At 32.3% G+C, this 20051-nt stretch overlaps 1 protein-coding gene across 1 annotated transcript in view; it reads right to left on the reverse strand.

Annotated features, from left to right (window-relative positions):
• Nucleotides 1–2902: 2902 nt before the first annotated feature.
• The window catches only part of LOC143254100 (transmembrane and coiled-coil domain-containing protein 4-like), a 37341-nt gene continuing 20192 nt past the window's right edge, over nucleotides 2903–20051 (reverse strand). Inside the window, exons 8-14 of the mRNA XM_076508874.1 lie at nucleotides 17658–17777; nucleotides 16238–16402; nucleotides 15023–15159; nucleotides 11941–12025; nucleotides 11429–11546; nucleotides 10149–10266; nucleotides 2903–5993 (exon numbers count right to left, since the gene is read on the reverse strand). Of these exons, the coding sequence (XP_076364989.1) occupies nucleotides 5607–5993; nucleotides 10149–10266; nucleotides 11429–11546; nucleotides 11941–12025; nucleotides 15023–15159; nucleotides 16238–16402; nucleotides 17658–17777 (1130 nt within the window). The 3' untranslated portion in view covers nucleotides 2903–5606. The remainder of the gene's footprint in view (nucleotides 5994–10148; nucleotides 10267–11428; nucleotides 11547–11940; nucleotides 12026–15022; nucleotides 15160–16237; nucleotides 16403–17657; nucleotides 17778–20051) is intronic.

Consider the following 20051-nt stretch of genomic DNA (forward strand, 5'->3'; position numbering starts at 1 on the left):
CTTTATTTCATGTAATACCTAGGTATATAGTATGCATTGTTTGAAACGAAATTGCAAGAAATTAAATGCGAAAAGCAGATGGTGTCGAAAATGCTCGATTTTGTCCACTTGACATTCCATTTAATGAGCTGAAAATGAAAGCAAAAATTAAAGACATATGAAAATCAAACACACCATCTATTAGAGCAAAAAATTATCTACCAAATGACATGAAATATTTTGCGAAAGCGTTTCATTTATGAATATATTTTGTTAACTTGAAAAAAACGCTCACGAATTATTCCTCAACCCAATAGAATACATCAAATGTTTTCACTTCAGCAGCTAAAACTCAGAATGTAAAGAGAAACACAACAAAAGACAACGTTTCATTACGTTTACCACTGCATCATTTAGCAACCTGATGACGCCATGTATTGAGGTGAAACGTAAACTGTACAGAATCTGTATTAATATTCTTTTTTTTTTTTGTTGTTGTTGAAATCAATTCCATAATTTTAAGTTATGGATCTAAAAAGTGAATGTAATATTAGAACTTAAAATAAACAGCACTACGTTTCGTTAGGTTTAATTGAATAGCATCATTAGATTCTTTGATTCCAGTTACTGTCGGTGATGGTGACAGATAAGCCTAGCATTCTATAACGTTTTTAAACACTTTTACTTATACATATATATGTGTGTGTGTGTGTGTGTAAAATCATTATTTGATTCACCAGTTCTTCTTTGCACTTATAACTTAAGTTTCAGAGACAATAATTTTGTCTGTTGTAACGTGTTAATCACTTTAAATTATATAATACGTAATAGATCAATCTGTTCTATTTCTCGGATTACGAGTCGAGCGCCTTTCCACCTGGATATGCCGGGCAAAAGATAAGGCAGTTCGTCATTGCCACCCATCGCCAACTCTCAGGCTAATCATTTATTAACGAATAATTGGATTGACCATCACATTTTAACGCACTCACACGCTAACTACAAGTGTTTAACTAGGAAGTATAAAATATTGAGTAAATCTGGTAAAAGTTGCATTTTTTAGCCCACAGCCACACAATGAACAGCGGAGTACAGATGTGTTCGAAGATACTGTAGGAATTTAAACTTTTTCTTTACATAGTAATAATATTTTTGCAAATTTAATTTTAAACGAAGAGTTGAATAAATAATTCTAAGTAGCACCTAAAATGTAATTATATGTATAAAATAAATGACATTTTTGAAAGACTAAATGTGAGCTTCCAAAATTTTGAAGCCGTCGAAACATTTTGTTGTCGTAGCTAAAGCAACTATTAGTGTCACTCGTCCATAACTAGTTTTGAATATATCTTTCTTTGATTAAATTCCTGTAATTTTTAAATGCCTATGTAGATATTGCGCGTGTTATAAGAGTGGTCGACAATCTTGTTAATTAAGTATCGAAAGGTCAAGGCATATGCCTATCTTTTAATTCGATTGAAATTGCATACGATAATAGCTAAAAGCTTCTTACTGTTTGGACCTGTTCTTTGACCACTTCATGGAGTGAAGTTAACCCATATCAACAGGTAACGCAAATACTTGTATAAATTCGTACAGATTAGGTGGTTCCCCCTATAGAGAAAAAATTGCCAATTTTGTATAGTCACAAAATCACTTATAAGTAGCTCAGTACTGTGAATATATTTTCGGTGATGAGAATTCTATGGAAATATTTTATTCTCTATCGAACTCAACAGATATATTGTTTATCGACTATTTGCCTTGAGGATTTGGTAACACTGTTAGTAAGCCTCTTCTCGGGATCCAGGATAAGTCAAGATAAAGCTGTAAATTGATCAATAACATTTAAATGAACGCAATTATCGTGAATAAAAGCTTTATTTCGTCTCATTTTTTTTTGCTTTTCGCTGTCTGTGTTCGACTTTTAATTTACTTAAGCAGGAACTTTTGTTTTTCCTGTTGGATATCAATGTAACTGAATTCCAACATCACTCTGTTTATAAATGTTCGAATATATTACTATTATATCCATTCCTTTGTTTATGTTATAAACAACCTCAGTCAGCGAGTAGAATAATAGTTCATGATGAACAGTTTTGGGTGTTGATAATTCCCATTAAAAATATTTAATATTATTTAAACTTTGGTAGTTTGAGTTTTATGTGAGGGCTCTAGATTGCGGTTCTGGCAAGCCTGGTTTGTTTCTCTTGTTATGTCACAAAATATTCGCTGTACTTTAAGGTATCATTGCGTTATAAGCGTGGGTGGTTTGTTTGTTTTAGAATTTCTTGCAAAGCGACACGAGGGCTATCTGCGCTAGCCGTCCCCAATTTAGCAGTGTAAGACCAGAGGTAAAGCAGCTAGTCATCACCACTCACCATCAACTCTTGGGCTATTCTTTTACCAACGAATAGTGGGATTGACCGTCAAATTATAACGCCCACACGGCTGAAAGGGCGAGCATGTTTGGCGCGACAGGGATGCGAACCCGCAGATTACGAATAGCACGCCTTAACACGCTTGGCCATGCCAGTCCTTGCCTACCTGTAGATTTACAGCATGGTCAAGCTATCCACTGGGCCACGTTCGGCCCTAGCAAATATAAGCGGTTTAATTGTGTTATACCAATTTGTAGCATGTTTAGGAAATTACTTTCTGCATTTAAGTTGGTTATTTTAATTAGATTATTAAAATTTTACTACGATTTTGATATCCATTTTAATAAAATATTAAATGTACCATTGTCTTACCTGACCTCGTATCTACACTGCAACTTGTATACTATTCATCTCAGATATTATTTTTTATATATTTTATTACATATTTCGTCTTTGTCGTAACTATTTTACGTTTTATTAAGAGGATGGTTTTGCGTCATTAGCACAGTACACCGATTCAAAACAAGTTTCAAGAACAAAAGTGACAGCATATGAATTTCTTTTATTTCCATTACTGTGATACATTAAATACAGTAACAACATATTTTTATTAAATATGTTGAACAAGTATTCTAATAACATTTTATAGATACTTGGACACTTAAATTCAGCACTCAGATTATAACATTAAATATATATGCAAATAGGCTATTTTATTAAAGCCAACATAATTGCTTTTTTTCTGGAATATGCTTGCACTTTTACGATAGATGGAATGTTACCTGAATATATTGAAAACAAATCTCTTCTTTCAAGTAAATTGTACATTGTAAAGCACAGAGCTATACAATGTGATATCTGGGCCCTACTCATAACGTGCTAAAACCCTATTTTTTGTATTGTAATCCCACTTACTGTAAGCCACCAGGTGGAGCTAACAAGAATAACACAAAATGTGTTTAACTTAATAGAGGAGTAAGAGTAGATAGAAAGAGAGAGAACAAAGCATCAGACATTTTCCAAAGCTCTAGGTAACCTTGTTATGGCAATGTATGTACCTCCCCTTCCAAAAAAAAGAAAGAAAAAACACAGAGGTGTTGATGTGTGCCACTGCTTTTCACTGTTCTGAGGTGCAGTGCCATCTAGTTTTTGTAGTTTCCAAGTAGCATTTTAAAGGTAATTTTTGACCAAAAAAATAAGTTATCCTCATATATCACTTTCTTATCTTTGTTCTCTTATTAGCGATTGAAATTAACTGCAGTGCTGATAAGGTATAAGCACATATCTGTAGAATATCCAGAGACAGCAGTATTTGTAAGATATAAGCACATTTTTAGAAAGTGTCCATAAACTGTAGTACTGGTAAGATAGGAACTAAATTCAGGAAGAGCTAAAACACCCATAACAATGAGACTTGGTACAACTCAGACACGAGCTTCACAAAGCTTTCCGATCTTTAAGTTTCTCAGATTTCGATGTGGATAAACAGAAATTTTCATAAATTTGCTAGCTTTAAAACAAAGGTTACGAGTATACCAATGTTAATGACACTCAATAAACTTTCATCAGATATAACAGACTGGTTCGTTTACAAAATTCTATTTCAATAAACTTTCATCAGATATAACAGACTGTTTCGTGTATGAAATTCTATTCCAATAAACTTTCATCAGATATAACAGACTGGTTTGTGTACGAAACCCTGTTCCAATAAACTTTCATCAGATATAACAGACTGGTTTGTGTACGAAAATCTGTTCCAATAAACTTTCATCAGATATAACAGATTGGTTTGTGTACGAAATCACATTCCAATAAACTTTCATCATGTATAAGAGAATGGTTTGTGTGTAACTTTAAATCCATTGTATATTTTTTATTTAAAAAAAAAAAAACGTTATTTACATCATAAAAAAACCAAAACCTAATAATCAATTATTTTTATACATTAAACCAATACATTAATAAAGGCTTTATTCAAACTGCTAACAATAATAGTCATTACATTATAGTTTCCATAGCCTAACTTAATCACGGGAGTTAGAAGCCCAACATTTGATATCTTATAACTAATTTCCTCTTCATAATAATACATATTTATCCTTTATACATATTTTAGTCATTGTATTTCTATAAAACAAATGAAAGACAGCTCTGAGAAAGACCACAAATTACAAATATATCATAAATAGTTATTCTATACTCAGTAGTAAAAAACTGCTTTCTAATCAACATAAAACTACAATAAAATATTCAATATCTACTCTCATATCTAATCTAATGCTGTGGAGACCAAACTCACAGTCCTAGCTTAAATGTTATTTACACGTGTGTGGATTTATTTTGGCTTTTGATTGTCTATTGTATAAAAAACAAAGTTTGTTATTTTTTACAGTTTAAGCGACATAGAGAAAATAATAAATTCTATGTAGAAAAATTTAATCAGCATTTTGGGTCTGGTTTAACTCTACTTACAAGGCCTTGTATACAGTGACCTTCGTTTCCACTGATAGCATTATAGATGTGTTTTGTAAGTTCATCTTTTACAGTATACAATGCTAAATATTACCATTGTTAGCCACAGATTCACAGAAAAACTTAAATCATCAAAACGTTCCTTTTCTCTAGCTGTAACCAAACAAAATCCTTTACAAAACTTATCAAAACATGCTAACCCTAACATGCTAACCCTACTGTTCAAATAACTAATTTTGCAAGTCACGAAAGTTTTGTGTAACAAACAAATAGTATATAATTAACAATTATTTATATATTTTTTTAGTTTCTTTTAAATGTAGGAATGTAGCTTCATATCCTGTTTTAAATTTGTCAGCTGAGAAAACATGTTAGAAAAAATAACCCTCGCAGAGTATATGAGGTAAAAATTTGTAAAATATATCCAAGAATATCTGTATGAACAAAACCTGTATTTGGATAAAACATGTTAAAAACTTACAGTTACTTCATGGAAAACATTTGGTTTCCATATTCTTATATATAATGAATAATTCTAAATTAACCAATAGACTATTTAAGCTTTATTATAATTTATTATCAAAACAAGAGAAATATTTTATCCAGTGAGAACAACAAAAACAGATTTACTAGAAAACTGTAAACAATATTGTTGAAAACCATAAAAATAGTAACTCTTAACCCATTTTAATATTTTCCTACTGTTAACTTGAATGCTAAGTTGTTTTTTTTCATTTGTGATCAACTCTAAAGTAAGATGTTCATTTGGAATCACCACTGCCACCTGGCATCAGATGTACTATTATCATCCTTGAGCTCTTGTGAATGTTGAAGGCCTGTTGGACTGAACAGGCGACTAGAGAGAGAACTACTGTTGCTGGAAAAACTGTCTGCTGTAGAGAATGGGCCATGACGGTTGAGGTAAGATGTGGCAGGTTGTTCATTTATTCTTGGCTGCTTACAGATGGCGCTATCTGATTTTGACCTATGCAGGTATTTGCGAACCAAAGTTTTAGGGTACTGTTTACCAAGTTTAGGTAAAGCCGATCGAGACTTTCTCAAATGGGCGTCTACATCTATTACATCATCAAACGTACGAACGCCAACAGCCTTCAGTATTATATCCATCTTGTTTGAGTAGTCTAAATGGCCCGATACCTTAGAAGAAACAAAGAAACGTATGATTGTAACTTCCATTCTCCCTAAGTGAAATGCATCACGTTTGAGTATGTTTTTTATTGAGCACAAAGGGCTAACTGTGGTGTATCCACTGCAAAGATAACAACCAATCTTGGATGATTATCAGCCTTCAGATTAACTGCTGCCTTACTAGAGGGCTTTTTTGTGCATCTGGAAATAATTTCTTTACCATTACAGTTGCACAGCACAGGCTCTTTTGGATTCTTGAAATTCCTAAAATTTAAACAGTAAATATAATGTGTAAAATGAACACTCTTTACGTGTGGTGTACTTCCGAGGTAAACACAATTTCATAGGAGAGGCATATTTCCAATATGAGGTGCATTTTTTAAAAACCTTATTGTATATATAAAAAAAATTCTGTAGTGAAAGAATTATGTGCAACTATTATAGATACAAGAACCAATGTTAACTTCAATCTAAATAGTTCCATATTTCATGATATTAAGGAAAGTTAACTACAATATTCCAGATGAATGATTGTGTCCAAGCCATGCACATATACTCATTTACAGAAAAACTCTATCATTACATTGTATTACATTCAAGAGTTCTAGACATGACATAACTGAAGAAAACACAAACATTTCTTTCTACATGCCTTAAAACCTAAGAGTTGATTATTTTCATTCTGACCAGTCTAATTTTAAAATACGAGGTCTGTTCAAAAAATACGTGGACTGACATCTTAAAACAAAATGTACTTTATTTAGAAGTTACAGGTCTAGGACCCCTTCAAGGTACTCTCCTCCCCAACGCACACACTTATCCCAATGGTGTTTCCACTTGTTGAAACAGTCCTGCTATGCTTCTTTTGTAATGTCCTCCAGCTCCTTCATCGCATTTGCCTTAATCTCGGGAATCGTCTCAAATCTTATTCCTTTCAAGGGTCTTTGAGTTTGGGGAACAAGAAAAAATCGCAAGGAGCAAGGTCAGGTGAGTAGGGGGTGGGGAAGAACAGTGATCTAGTGTTTGGCCAAAAACTCATGAGTTCTGACGGCTGAATTTTGCAGAAATGCGGTGCATCTTCATTCTTCGGTCAAAATCTCGTAACAAGATCCAACTGATATCCCACACTCTTCAGCAAGCTCCCTGACAGTCAGACGTCGATTTGCCCGCACCAGGGTGTTGATTTTGTCAACGTGTGGGTCGTCAGTTGATGTGGAAGAACGTCCATTATCCTCATCATCTCCAATGGACTGTCGACCATCCTTAAAACGTTCATGCCACTTGAAACATGCCGTACGCTTCATAGCAACATCACCGTAAGCTGTGTTAAGCATAGCAAAAGTTTCAGTCGCAGATTTTCCAAGTTTAACACAAAATTTCACAGTAAGTCGTTGCTCCTTCAGGTCATTCATTCTGAAATCTGCCAAATGAAAAAATCGCACTTCACTTAAAACCACGTAGCTAATACACAAATGAAGATATCTGCAATCAGGAAATGGCATCGTAATCAGCTGATCTGTGTAAACCTGGCGATACCAAGCGGATTCCACTGGAACCAACTGGAACCGCGCAATTCAAGCAGTCCACGTATTTTTTGAACAGCCCTCGTAATGAAAATAATATGAAATAATTTTATATTTAATAAAAGCTTCAGTAATTAAATACATAAAAATGTCTATACACGAGTTTCACTAAGCAGAGAAATGAAAGGCTTTTACACTGCATTTTGTGATACAAAAGAGTGAAGCAACACAGAAGTAGGAGAAATAAATGATGATTTATCTGGATAAGTTTAAAATTTACATAATGTTATATTTGGCCAACTTGTCCAGTTGTACATAAAAGTTAAAGTTTATCATTATATCCATACATGTGTTGCTCTTTTTACACTGCTACCTTGCAACAAATGAGGTTTATTTAGCTTTTGCATTTCAGCTAAGGCCAAAAGTTCTTTTTATTAGCACAACTGTAGAAATTAGTAGTTACAGGAAGAAGACAAACTAACACGACTGTAGAAATTAGTAGTTACAGGAAGAAGACAAACTAACACGACTGTAGAAATTAGTAGTTACAGGAAGAAGACAAACAAACAAGACTGTAGAAATTAGTAGTTACAGGAAGAAGACAAACTTGCACGACTGTAGAAATTAGTAGTTACAGGAAGAAGACAAACTAACAAGACTGTAGAAATTAGTAGTTACAGGAAGAAGACAAACAAACACGACTGTAGAAATTAGTAGTTACAGGAAGAAGACAAACTTGCACGACTGTAGAAATTAGTAGTTACAGGAAGAAGAAAAACTAACAAGACTGTAGAAATTAGTAGTTACAGGAAGAAGAAAAACTAACAAGACTGTAGAAATTAGTAGTTACAGGAAGAAGACAAACTAACAAGACTGTAGAAATTAGTAGTTACAGGAAGAAGACAAACTAACAAGACTGTAGAAATTAGTAGTTACAGGAAAAAGACAAACAAACACGACTGTAGAAATTAGTAGTTACAGGAAGAAGAAAAACTAACAAGACTGTAGAAATTAGTAGTTACAGGAAGAAGAAAAACTAACAAGACTGTAGGAATTAGTAGTTACAGGAAGAAGACACTAACAAGACTGTAGAAATTAGTAGTTACAGGAAGAAGACAAACAAACACGACTGTAGAAATTAGTAGTTACAGGAAGAAGAAAAACTAATAAAACTGTAGAAATTAGCAGTTACAGGAAGAAGACAAACTAACAAGACTGTAGAAATTAGTAGTTACAGGAAGAAGAAAAACTAACAAGACTGTAGGAATTAGTAGTTACAGGAAGAAGACAAACTAACAAGACTGTAGAAATTAGTAGTTACAGGAAGAAGACAAACTAACAAGACTGTAGAAATTAGTAGTTACAGGAAGAAGACAAACTAACAAAACTGTAGAAATTAGTAGTTACAGGAAGAAGACACTAACAAGACTGTAGAAATTAGTAGTTACAGGAAGAAGACAAACAACCACGACTGTAGAAATTAGTAGTTACAGGAAGAAGAAAAACTGACAAGACTGTAGGAATTAGTAGTTACAGGAAGAAGACAAACTAACAAGACTGTAGAAATTAGTAGTTACAGGAAGAAGACAAACAAACACGACTATAGAAATTAGTAGTTACAGGAAGAAGAAAAACTAACAAGACTGTAGAAATTAGTAGTTACAGGAAGAAGACAAACTAACAAAACTGTAGAAATTAGCAGTTACAGGAAGAAGACAAACTAACAAAACTGTAAAAATTAGAAGTTACAGGAAGAAGACAAACTAACAAAACTGTAAAAATTAGATGTTACAGGAAGAAGACAAACTAACAAGACTGTAGAAATTAGTAGTTACAGGAAGAAGACAAACAAACAAGACTGTAGAAATTAGTAGTTACAGGAAGAAGACAAACTAACAAGACTGTAGAAATTGGTAGTTACAGGAAGAAGACAAACTAACAAGACTGTAGATATTAGTAGTTACAGGAAGAAGACAAACTAACAAGACTGTAGAAATTGGTAGTTACAGGAAGAAGACAAACTAACAAGACTGTAGATATTAGTAGTTACAGGAAGAAGACAAACTAACAAGACTGTAGAAATTGGTAGTTACAGGAAGAAGACAAACTAACAAGACTGTAGATATTAGTAGTTACAGGAAGAAGACAAACTAACAAGACTGTAGAAATTGGTAGTTACAGGAAGAAGACAAACTAACAAGACTGTAGATATTAGTAGTTACAGAAAGAAGACAAACTAACAAGACTGTAGAAATTAGTAGTTACACTGAGATTTCTCAATAAAATGTACTGACCCTCTTGTATATGATTCTGTTACCTTTGAAAACGTTTCGGCAATCATTTTGGGATCTTTTCTACAAATATAATAAATACTACCTTATCTTAATAAAACCCCTGTCTTTACCCAGCACAAAGTGAGAAAACTGCCTCTAATGATCACTTAACAGTTGTGCTAGTTTGTCTTCTTCATGTAACTTCTAATTTCTACAGTTGTGCTAATAAAAAGAACTTTTGGCCATAGCTAAAATACAACAGCTAAATAAACATCATTTGTTGCAGAATCTTTAAATGTCATTAGTAAATACACAAGCAAGGTTTAGCTAGAATTATTATTTGACTGCACTATTTATGTTTAACTTACCACACTACTCAAATCAACATTACACATTCTCCTGTCATCCCACCTCACTGGTTGAAGTCCTGCTATTTTAAGTGTTGCCGAAGATGTACGGTAAAGAAATTTCAGCAACCAGTCCCCACTATATAGAATTAGGACAAGTTGTGAATGTAGTCAAACTACAAAAAGATAGCTCTTGGACACACACACACAAAGAAGAAATATCCAATGGGAGTGGCCAGTTAACATGTTTAGTTCTGCCTTTAGCTATTAGAACTGTTTCAAGTCTTTATAGTAGGGCATCTGCAGGTTCCTTTAAGGTAGGTTGGGGATTAAGATTTCATTCCTCAAAACCATGACTTGCATAAAAGTCGAGGGTCTCATTCTATCACAATGATCTTTCAACTAGTATTAAGTTAACCTTAGATATTATCGCCATGCTGTAATAACTTTGATATTATTCTTGCAGAGTCAAGAATTTGTGTAATATGGGAAACAAAACAACTGTGTGTAAATAATACAGATAATCTGTGTGAGAGATAGTTGTGATAACAGATTAATCAGTCAGCTTGGAAACTAGTCCATTAAACCTGGGAATGAATGGTCATATCTTTAAAAGGATATTTCTTTATTAAATGCTTGAATAGTGCAAACAAAATATATCTACATTTAATAATTTCTCAGATGCCAGGTTACACAGTTCTCTATACAGACAGCTTACTCTTAACTTGCATATAATTTGAAAATATTCAGGTTTGTAAGGGGGTTTATTATTGTAATAAAATAGACTTCATAACCTTACGAAGCTACATTCTCTAAATGTATGAATAATTACATTGCATTCAGCAAAAACTATTAAACTTTTAAAACTGTCCACTAGAAACAAAAATTACCTCAACATACTAAATAAGTTTCATATAATTTAAAAAACAGATATTTTTAACAACACAAATCTCTAAAAAGTTTACACTAGTTTACCAAACTTAGTTAGGCTCCTTTAATCTTTCTGGTTAACAACTAAACGAAGTAATTGTTTCAATGTTAGCAAAGTTGACCAGTAAAAATTTCATCATTTTGATTTGTATGTCTTGTATTTATGGCAAAACTATTAAGGCCCTCTGCTGTCATCCCTAACTTTGAACTACAAGAATTTATAGCAACAGGGCACATGGTATAAATACAAATATAACAGCATATTATTTGTCAAAAAAACATTAAAAGATTGAATAAGTCACTAATTGTTAAATGCTGAACACCTTTACTTAATATATAAGAAACAGGTTAAAACTTATAAGTGCGCTCACCAACAATAACCATTCACCACTCGACCACTGATAACTCTCCCTAATGACTTCCAGTGAGACACACTGGCTCCAACTGGAGCACCAAGTAAGATAGCATCTTGGATTATTCCTTCACAACCTGCAAATTTAAAATCAACTTTTACAGTTCAACACACTTAGTTTCTTCAGTTGCTACACATTTTACACTGAATGAGAAAAAAAGTAGTCGAATAGACAGCAACTGCCTGTTGTAGAAACACAAGTATACGGGACAATGTTTGAAAGTCTTCCACATTTGATCTTCAGAAACTGAATACTTTTGTTATTACAACAGGCAGTTGCCATCCATTCAACTAAGTTTCATCATAAATACTCAGCCGAAAAAAAAATATACCAAAGAACAAAAGTTCTTGATCTATGTTAAAATGAAATGATTTAGTGACATGCTACTGAAAACAAACTTTTTAAACTATATTTCATGTACAGTTTCAGACTCAAATCCACAAAAGATCAGAATAATTAAAAAGCCTAACCTTTTCGTTTTGCCATTTCCTGCAGACAGTAATATATGACTCTAGCACCGAGACTGAACCCAATCAAAGTCACAGGTCTCTTTCCCTAAAAGAAGTTTAAATTTTACAATGATTGTAATTTATTGGGAAAAGCTGCTCACATACATTCTATATTTTTATTTCTAGAAATTCCACACATGTTTAGATAAAAGAAGGCATGTTAAGAACAAGAGATCTTGAATCCTAGTCAGTGTTTTTAATAACCAAAACTGAAACCAAAGCTTCATTCTGTCCTTGAGGAAACGTACATGGTGCAGAATTTGTAAAACTGTTAGCAATAACTTGGACATCCAAGACTCCACATTTTCAGTTAAGTGTTTGTCAGTTTCAAACTGTCTCTTACGAAAACAAAAACTGCTCTTTCAAAAGTCCTCTAACCAAGTAAAGTTAAACAGTTGTGGGGTTTAATGTTAACTACAAACAAGCACCATCTGGACATCACATTTCTAAACACAGTTTCTTCACATTACTTAAAACATACATTACACATTTAATGTGATTTAACTCATTAATATTCGTACGAGTAACATTAACCTTGAGACGTCTAATCAGACTGTAATACTCGTACGGGAATTACTGTCACATGAAGACAATGTTTTCAACATCATCAGATGTTAGTATTTTTATGAAGACATGGTAGAACTCAAGCAATGAAAAATTCACGTGATCAGCGAAGAGCTAGCTAACTCCCAGTTAAGTGAATTGTACCAATTGTATTAATTTGAGATCAAGTTGCTTATTAAACTATCAATAAAATATTCTGTTCCAGACAAGAGAGAAGATTCAATATTGTTTGTAAGTTCATAAAACTTTTGTATATAAACAATTTAAATCAACAGTTGTTATAAATTGTATTATTGTTTGTACATTAAAATATATTTGTATTGAGAAAGAAAACTGTGCACGTCAATCTTGTCGACAAACATCATAAATCTGATACATCTCGACATTTAATTATCTTCTAAATTAAAATTAAACTCAGTTTCAGGCTATCTGAAATTATAACATGTAACATGACGAACTGGACACTTCTACAAGATAAATTATAATACTTAACAATACACGTGTATGGAGTCACATTATGCTAATGTTTAAAATATGATCATAAAGTTAGTTTTAAACATACTTAACTGCATTTATTGAGAAAACATAAGTTATTTCTGTACAAATTTAAATAGAAATTTACAAATGAGAAGAAGAGAACTTGATGCTGTGTTAGTTGTTCTTCTACAATACTGTATACAATATCTAAGAGTATTTTAAAACTACAAATTTTTGTGAGCAAAATGTTAATGATGCACAATTTACTAAAACGTAGAATCCCTGCTGATAGACAAATAATTATCCTAAGTATGCTTATGAAAACTGATTTAAATATTTAATTGAGACTGCTTTCAACATACAGGGAGACATATCTAAAAGTAAAATAATTATTAGTTACTGTGCAATTCATTACAAATTTCATAACAATTTTATCTTGATAACAGCAAATATATATACAGCAGACTTGTGGCTATTCTGTTAATTACAAGTTAATCACTGAAGTACCTCACATAATGTCCAAATTATCTTTAAGTTTTGATCAAAATATGATAACCTGCACAGATTAAAAATATAAATTAATGCAATAATGAATATAACTGATTTAATATGTTGTTCTTACTTACAGCACTTCTGAGTGGGCCTAATATGGAGATATATTGCTGGGATGATAGTTGAAAATATTACTAATGGAGAAAGTTCGTTTGTTTTTTCAATTTTGCACAAAGCTATTTGAGGACTATATGTGCTAGCTGTCTCTAATTTAGCAGCATAAGACTAGAGGGAAGGCAGCTAGTCATCACCACCTACTGAGAACTATGGGCTACTCTTTTTCCCAACAAATAGCGGGACTGACTCTCATGTTATAACATGGTCGAACCCACGACCAACAGATTATGAGTCGAATGCCTTAGCCACCTGGCCATGCCAGGTAACTAATGGAAAATGTATCAAACTCATGAATTCTAATTATTACATCTTTTTGTCTTAGACTAGTACATAAAATTAGCTAGATTATGTACAGACTTTATGATAAATTCATACATTTAATACTAGTTAAAATTGTTTTATATCTATTAGTGAATCCACCTCTCTTAGAGTATCTTAACAAGAAAGCTTAGTCACATATTTTAAAAAGTTTTTCAAGACCATCAAAAACGATGCTGACAATGCTTAAAATAAAGAAAAGCATGTAAAACCAAGGTATATAAATTAATATTTGTGATTGTAAGCCTGTAACGATTTAACCGTTTCATTGAAACAGCTGAGGGATAGGCCTAATATAAACAAGTACTGACTGTAAGCCTGTAGCAATCTAACCACTTTGTTGAAATAGCTCAGGGATAGGCTTAATATAAACAAGTACTGACTAAGTCTGTAACAATCTAACCACTTTGTTGAAACAACTTAGGGATAGGCCTAATAAAAACAAGTACTGACTGTAAGCCTGTAGTAATCTAACCACTTTGTTGAAACAGCTCAGGGATAGGCTTAATATAAACAAGTACTGACTAAGTCTGTAACAATCTAACCACTTTGTTGAAACAACTTAGGGATAGGCCTAATAAAAACAAGTACTGACTGTAAGCCTGTAGTAATCTAACCACTTTGTTGAAATAGCTCAGGGACAGACCTAATATAAGCAAGTACTGACTGCAAGTCTGTAACAGCCAATCTAGTTACTTTACTGAAACAACTTGAGTATAGGCCTAATATAAACAAGAAGAATGATTTGTCATCTGAATAACATCACTGAGAAAATATTTGGTTTAAAAGATTAAAAATATAAGAATTTAAATTAATGACTGAGAAACTTTTTATTAACCTGAAACTACAAGACACAAAAAGAAAACTCCAAATAATAGAGCTGTAAGCAAAATTTTAAAATAAAATTAACATCTTTCTTGCCTGAAAAATTAATCATAATAAAATTCCAACAACTAAATAAATAATTAAAAAGCTGATAATTTTCTTTCTGTCCATTCTGTATGATCGGACTTGCCTGATGTCGACTGATAAGGACTTCTGCTAGATGTTTTCCAACCTCAGCAGAACGATTTATACAGACACTCCAAGGGTTATCTATAACTCCAGCAGCTGTTATCAAAGTCGCAGGCCAAGTGATCGCTGCTATCAAACCTGTTCACCGTATCACAGTCATCAGATATATTACAGAATGTGCTTACTTCACAAATGAATTTTTGTGTTCACTTTTTAAATAACATTTTATGCTTGCAATTTAAATGAATTTCTTATTTTTTTTGTTGTGAGCTCAAAAAAAAAATCAAATCCATAACTACTAAACATTTTATATTTATCAAGATAGTGTGACAAAAAGTAAATACCATATACTAAACTCAAGGTCTGGTCTATGATAAAGATGGTTAGCATTCTCAGCATGCTACCACAAGCCAAAATGTTAGATTAAGAAATTTCCACCATGCATTTTTAAGATATTAGAATAACATAAAGATTTTCTTTTCTTTTTTTTTTTTTTTTATTACATCTTAAGCTGAACTATGAGCCTTATCTTCCAGTCAGTTTTGAAAATTTCTCAATAAAGTAGAAGTGTGTGTTGTAGGTGGAACTCACTAACTGAACTCATTCGTTAATGTTTATCATGGCTTTATGATTCATATTAGGACAGGTTAAGTTTTCTAGTAATTAAGTATGGGTACTTGTGTTGTTCAGGTTACTTACTTATTAGAATCTATTAATAAAGAATTCCAAATTACGTATCAATTGCACTACATATTTCAATTACTCATAACATAAACACTTAATGTAAAATAAGTTTAATTAACTCGTAACTTTATATTTTAATGCTGGATTACATTTTGTAATATTAGTTACTATCAAAGTTCCTTCTATCAGGATGACCAATAACAAGCATTTATTTTTTCTAAATGATTATTCCTAAATCTCATGGCACTCTTGGTGTATTTATCTAGTTAAGTCAGATCACATTAATATATTTAACTGAATATGCGTACAAAAGTACCAAGAGTCTTTTGAGATGCAAGAAGAACCAGTCAGGAGATAAAATTGTAAAAATAATTGTAGCTTTTTTTAAAAAATGTTTTTCGTCTTCCATGTGAAACACAACATACACAGAGCATCACTCTATTAAATTATTACATTAAAGTAAAGTTTACTTTCACATTTATTTTTAAATACTCAGAACACTCCTAGGTACGACATTCTGACCAGTACTGACCAGACAGAATAGTATATTTAAGAGCTTCTTGAGCTGCCATTGTGACAGCAAAGCTGAAGAGGTAGTCCATGGCCTTTCCCAGATCATGAAGGTAAGATGACTCGTACCGCAGACAGTACTGCTCCCTTGAATGCAGCAGAGTATGCCATGGCCTTTGAAAGGCCTCTGAATAAAAATATATTAAAAGGTCTTTTTAATGATTTTGTCAGATTAATACAAAAAAGCTCAAACAGAAAATGCAGTTTTGGTTCATATTTGAATAAAGTACTGCACTACACTTTATAACGTGTTACGTTCTACTAAAACACTACACGTTGTAAATTGTTTATGAGGTTCACATACAAACTAGAAAAAAAGAATAACAATTATGAAATGTAAATAAATAATCAAAGAGTAATTGTTTTGGAAGAGTTTTAACACACTGTGTATTTTTTGTTCTTTGAGAAAACACATTGAGGCAATATTTTTGGTTTCCAGGGAAAAAAACAAAGGTTGTTTGCTACTTTGGCAATGGATAATCTACAGCATTGATAATTTATTCTTTAGCTAAAGTTAAATATCCTGTTGGGTATAGAAGTATTTGCATTCAATTGCCATCATATTTAATAGATTCATTTTTACATTTCTTGTTTCTTAATCTACACAAATATAATAACTCCAGTACATAAACAAAAACACCCAAATCACACAAAATTTGATGAAAACATGTGCCAGAAATTTTAACCTGTTTAGTCTCACTGTGCTTAATTCAAAAAGTAGCAAGAAACAACTTAGCAACTAACTTCCTCTGATTTGTTAACTGATGCAGGTATACTCTGAACTTGTGCTCAGAGGTGTAATATCACCTTATGCATATAACCATCCCTAACTTTGATCAGGTAGACTAGAGGAGAGACAATTGGTCAACTGCACTATAGAGCTGTAGATTTGTTTCTTATTTGGTTAGGAAGTAGTAACCCAAGCACAGAAAAGTCTACCAATTACAAAATAGTACATCTGGTTTACATTAGGTTTTGAAATACCTATCTTGAAACTAATCAACCTGCAGTGTTAAATGGTTCAATCACTTCCAACAGCTTACATCTGCAGTGCACATGTGTATTTAACATATTTTTGTAATAAACCCCAATAACGTACAAAACATAAAAAGCACCCAGATAAGGTATGCACACTGGAGAGAAACAATAGAACATTAAGTCCACCCAAATGACACAAAATTTGATGGCTTTTGTACAAGATGGCTATACTTAAGATAAATGTTCATGTCACCACAACTCCATTAAAAACGCAAAAGAAATCAACATTCTTCTTCTGAGAACCCCGTACACCAAAAGCAATCAATTACCCAAATATCCTTCAATATAAGTAGTAATACACTCTACAATTAAAATTAACAGAGCAAGTAAAATCTGTCCCAAACCTGAAGACCTTTCTGACAACCAGCCAGAAACAGCTAAAGTTACATGTAGTTCATTTCCCTCGGTGAGAACATCAAAAGCAAATTCTTCAATATCTCCAACTCTCTTCTTCATTTTGTACCCTGTAAAGTAACAACCAAAACAGAAACTAACAACTCGCAACCCTGTTATTACAGATAGTTTATAAATAAAATTTAGTATAGGTTATTTTCTATTTCAATTCTGAATATAAAGCTTGTTTAGAAATATCCACACCTACTTTTTTATAAGAAAAAATTATAATTTAATTTAAACTCTTTTATTTAAGAACACAAATGTTATATCCTGGAGTGAAGAAAATAGAACAGTAATTTCATAATTATTAATTATTTTAGTGTATATTTATTAAATTTTTACTTAATTAGAAAATAAGATATACTTCTAAATTTTGAGATGAAACTCATCAGAATCTTAGAAAATTTCAAGGATCAAATGGTACTTAAAATCTTAGCTTATCCCATTCTCCAATCAAGTTTCAAGGATCAAATGGTACTTAAAATCCTAGCTTATCACATTCTCCAATCAAATTTCAAGGATCAAATGGTACTTAAAATCTCAGCTTATCACATTCTCCAATCAAGTTTCAAGGATCAAATGGTACTTAAAATCTCAGCTTATCACATTCTCCAATCAAGTTTCAAGGATCAAATGGTACTTAAAATCCTAGCTTATCACATTCTCCAATCAAATTTCAAGGATCAAATGGTACTTAAAATCTCAGCTTATCACATTCTCCAATCAAATTTCAAGGATCAAATGGTACTTAAAATCTTAGCTTATCACATCCTCCAATCAAATTTCAAGGATCAAATGGTACTTAAAATCTTAGCTTATCACATCCTCCAATCAAATTTCAAGGATCAAATGGTACTTAAAATCCTAGCTTATCACATTCTCCAATCAAATTTCAAGGATCAAATGGTACTTAAAATCTTAGCTTATCACATTCTCCAATAAAGTTTCAAGGATCAAATGGTACTTATTATCTTAGCTTATCACATTCTCCAATCAAGTTTCAAGGATCAAATGGTACGTATAATCTTAGCTTACCACATTCTTCAATCAAATTTCAAGGATCAAATGGTACTTATAATCTTAGCTTATCACATTCTCCAATCAAGTTTCAAGGATCAAATGGTACGTATAATCTTAGCTTATCACATTCTCCAATCAAATTTCAAGGATCAAATGGTACTTAAAATCTCAGCTTATCACATTCTCCAATCAAGTTTCAAGGATCAAATGGTACTTAAAATCTTAGCTTACCACATTCTCCAATCAAATTTCAAGGATCAAATGGTACTTAAAATCTTAGCTTATCACATCCTCCAATCAAATTTCAAGGATCAAATGGTACTTAAAATCTTAGCTTATCACATTCTCCAATCAAGTTTCAAGGATCAAATGGTACTTATAATCTTAGCTTATCACATCCTCCAATCAAATTTCAAGGATCAAATGGTACTTAAAATCCTAGCTTATCACATTCTCCAATCAAATTTCAAGGATCAAATGGTACTTAAAATCTCAGCTTATCACATTCTCCAATCAAGTTTCAAGGATCAAATGGTACTTAAAATCCTAGCTTATCACATTCTCCAATCAAATTTCAAGGATCAAATGGTACTTAAAATCTCAGCTTATCACATTCTCCAATCAAGTTTCAAGGATCAAATGGTACTTAAAATCTTAGCTTATCACATCCTCCAATCAAATTTCAAGGATCAAATGGTACTTAAAATCTTAGCTTATCACATTCTCCAATAAAGTTTCAAGGATCAAATAGTACTTATTATCTTAGCTTATCACATTCTCCAATCAAGTTTCAAGGATCAAATGGTACTTATAATCTTAGCTTATCACATTCTCCAATCAAGTTTCAAGGATCAAATGGTACTTATAATCTTAGCTTATCACATTCTCCAATCAAGTTTCAAGGATCAAATGGTACTTATAATCTTAGCTTACCACATTCTCCAATCAAATTTCAAGGATCAAATGGTACTTAAAATCTTAGCTTATCACATTCTCCAATCAAGTTTCAAGGATCAAATGGTACTTATAATCTTAGCTTATCACATTCTCCAATCAAGTTTCAAGGATCAAATGGTGCATTATAATCTTAGCTTACCACATTCTTCAATCAAATTTCAAGGATCAAATGGTACTTATAATCTTAGCTTATCACATTCTCCAATCAAGTTTCAAGGATCAAATGGTACGTATAATCTTAGCTTACCACATTCTTCAATCAAATTTCAAGGATCAAATGGTACTTATAATCTTAGCTTATCACATTCTCCAATCAAGTTTCAAGGATCAAATGGTACGTATAATCTTAGCTTATCACATCCTCC

This window comes from Tachypleus tridentatus, chromosome 6, assembly GCF_004210375.1.
Source record: "Tachypleus tridentatus isolate NWPU-2018 chromosome 6, ASM421037v1, whole genome shotgun sequence".
Classification (NCBI taxonomy): Eukaryota; Metazoa; Arthropoda; class Merostomata; order Xiphosura; family Limulidae; genus Tachypleus; species Tachypleus tridentatus.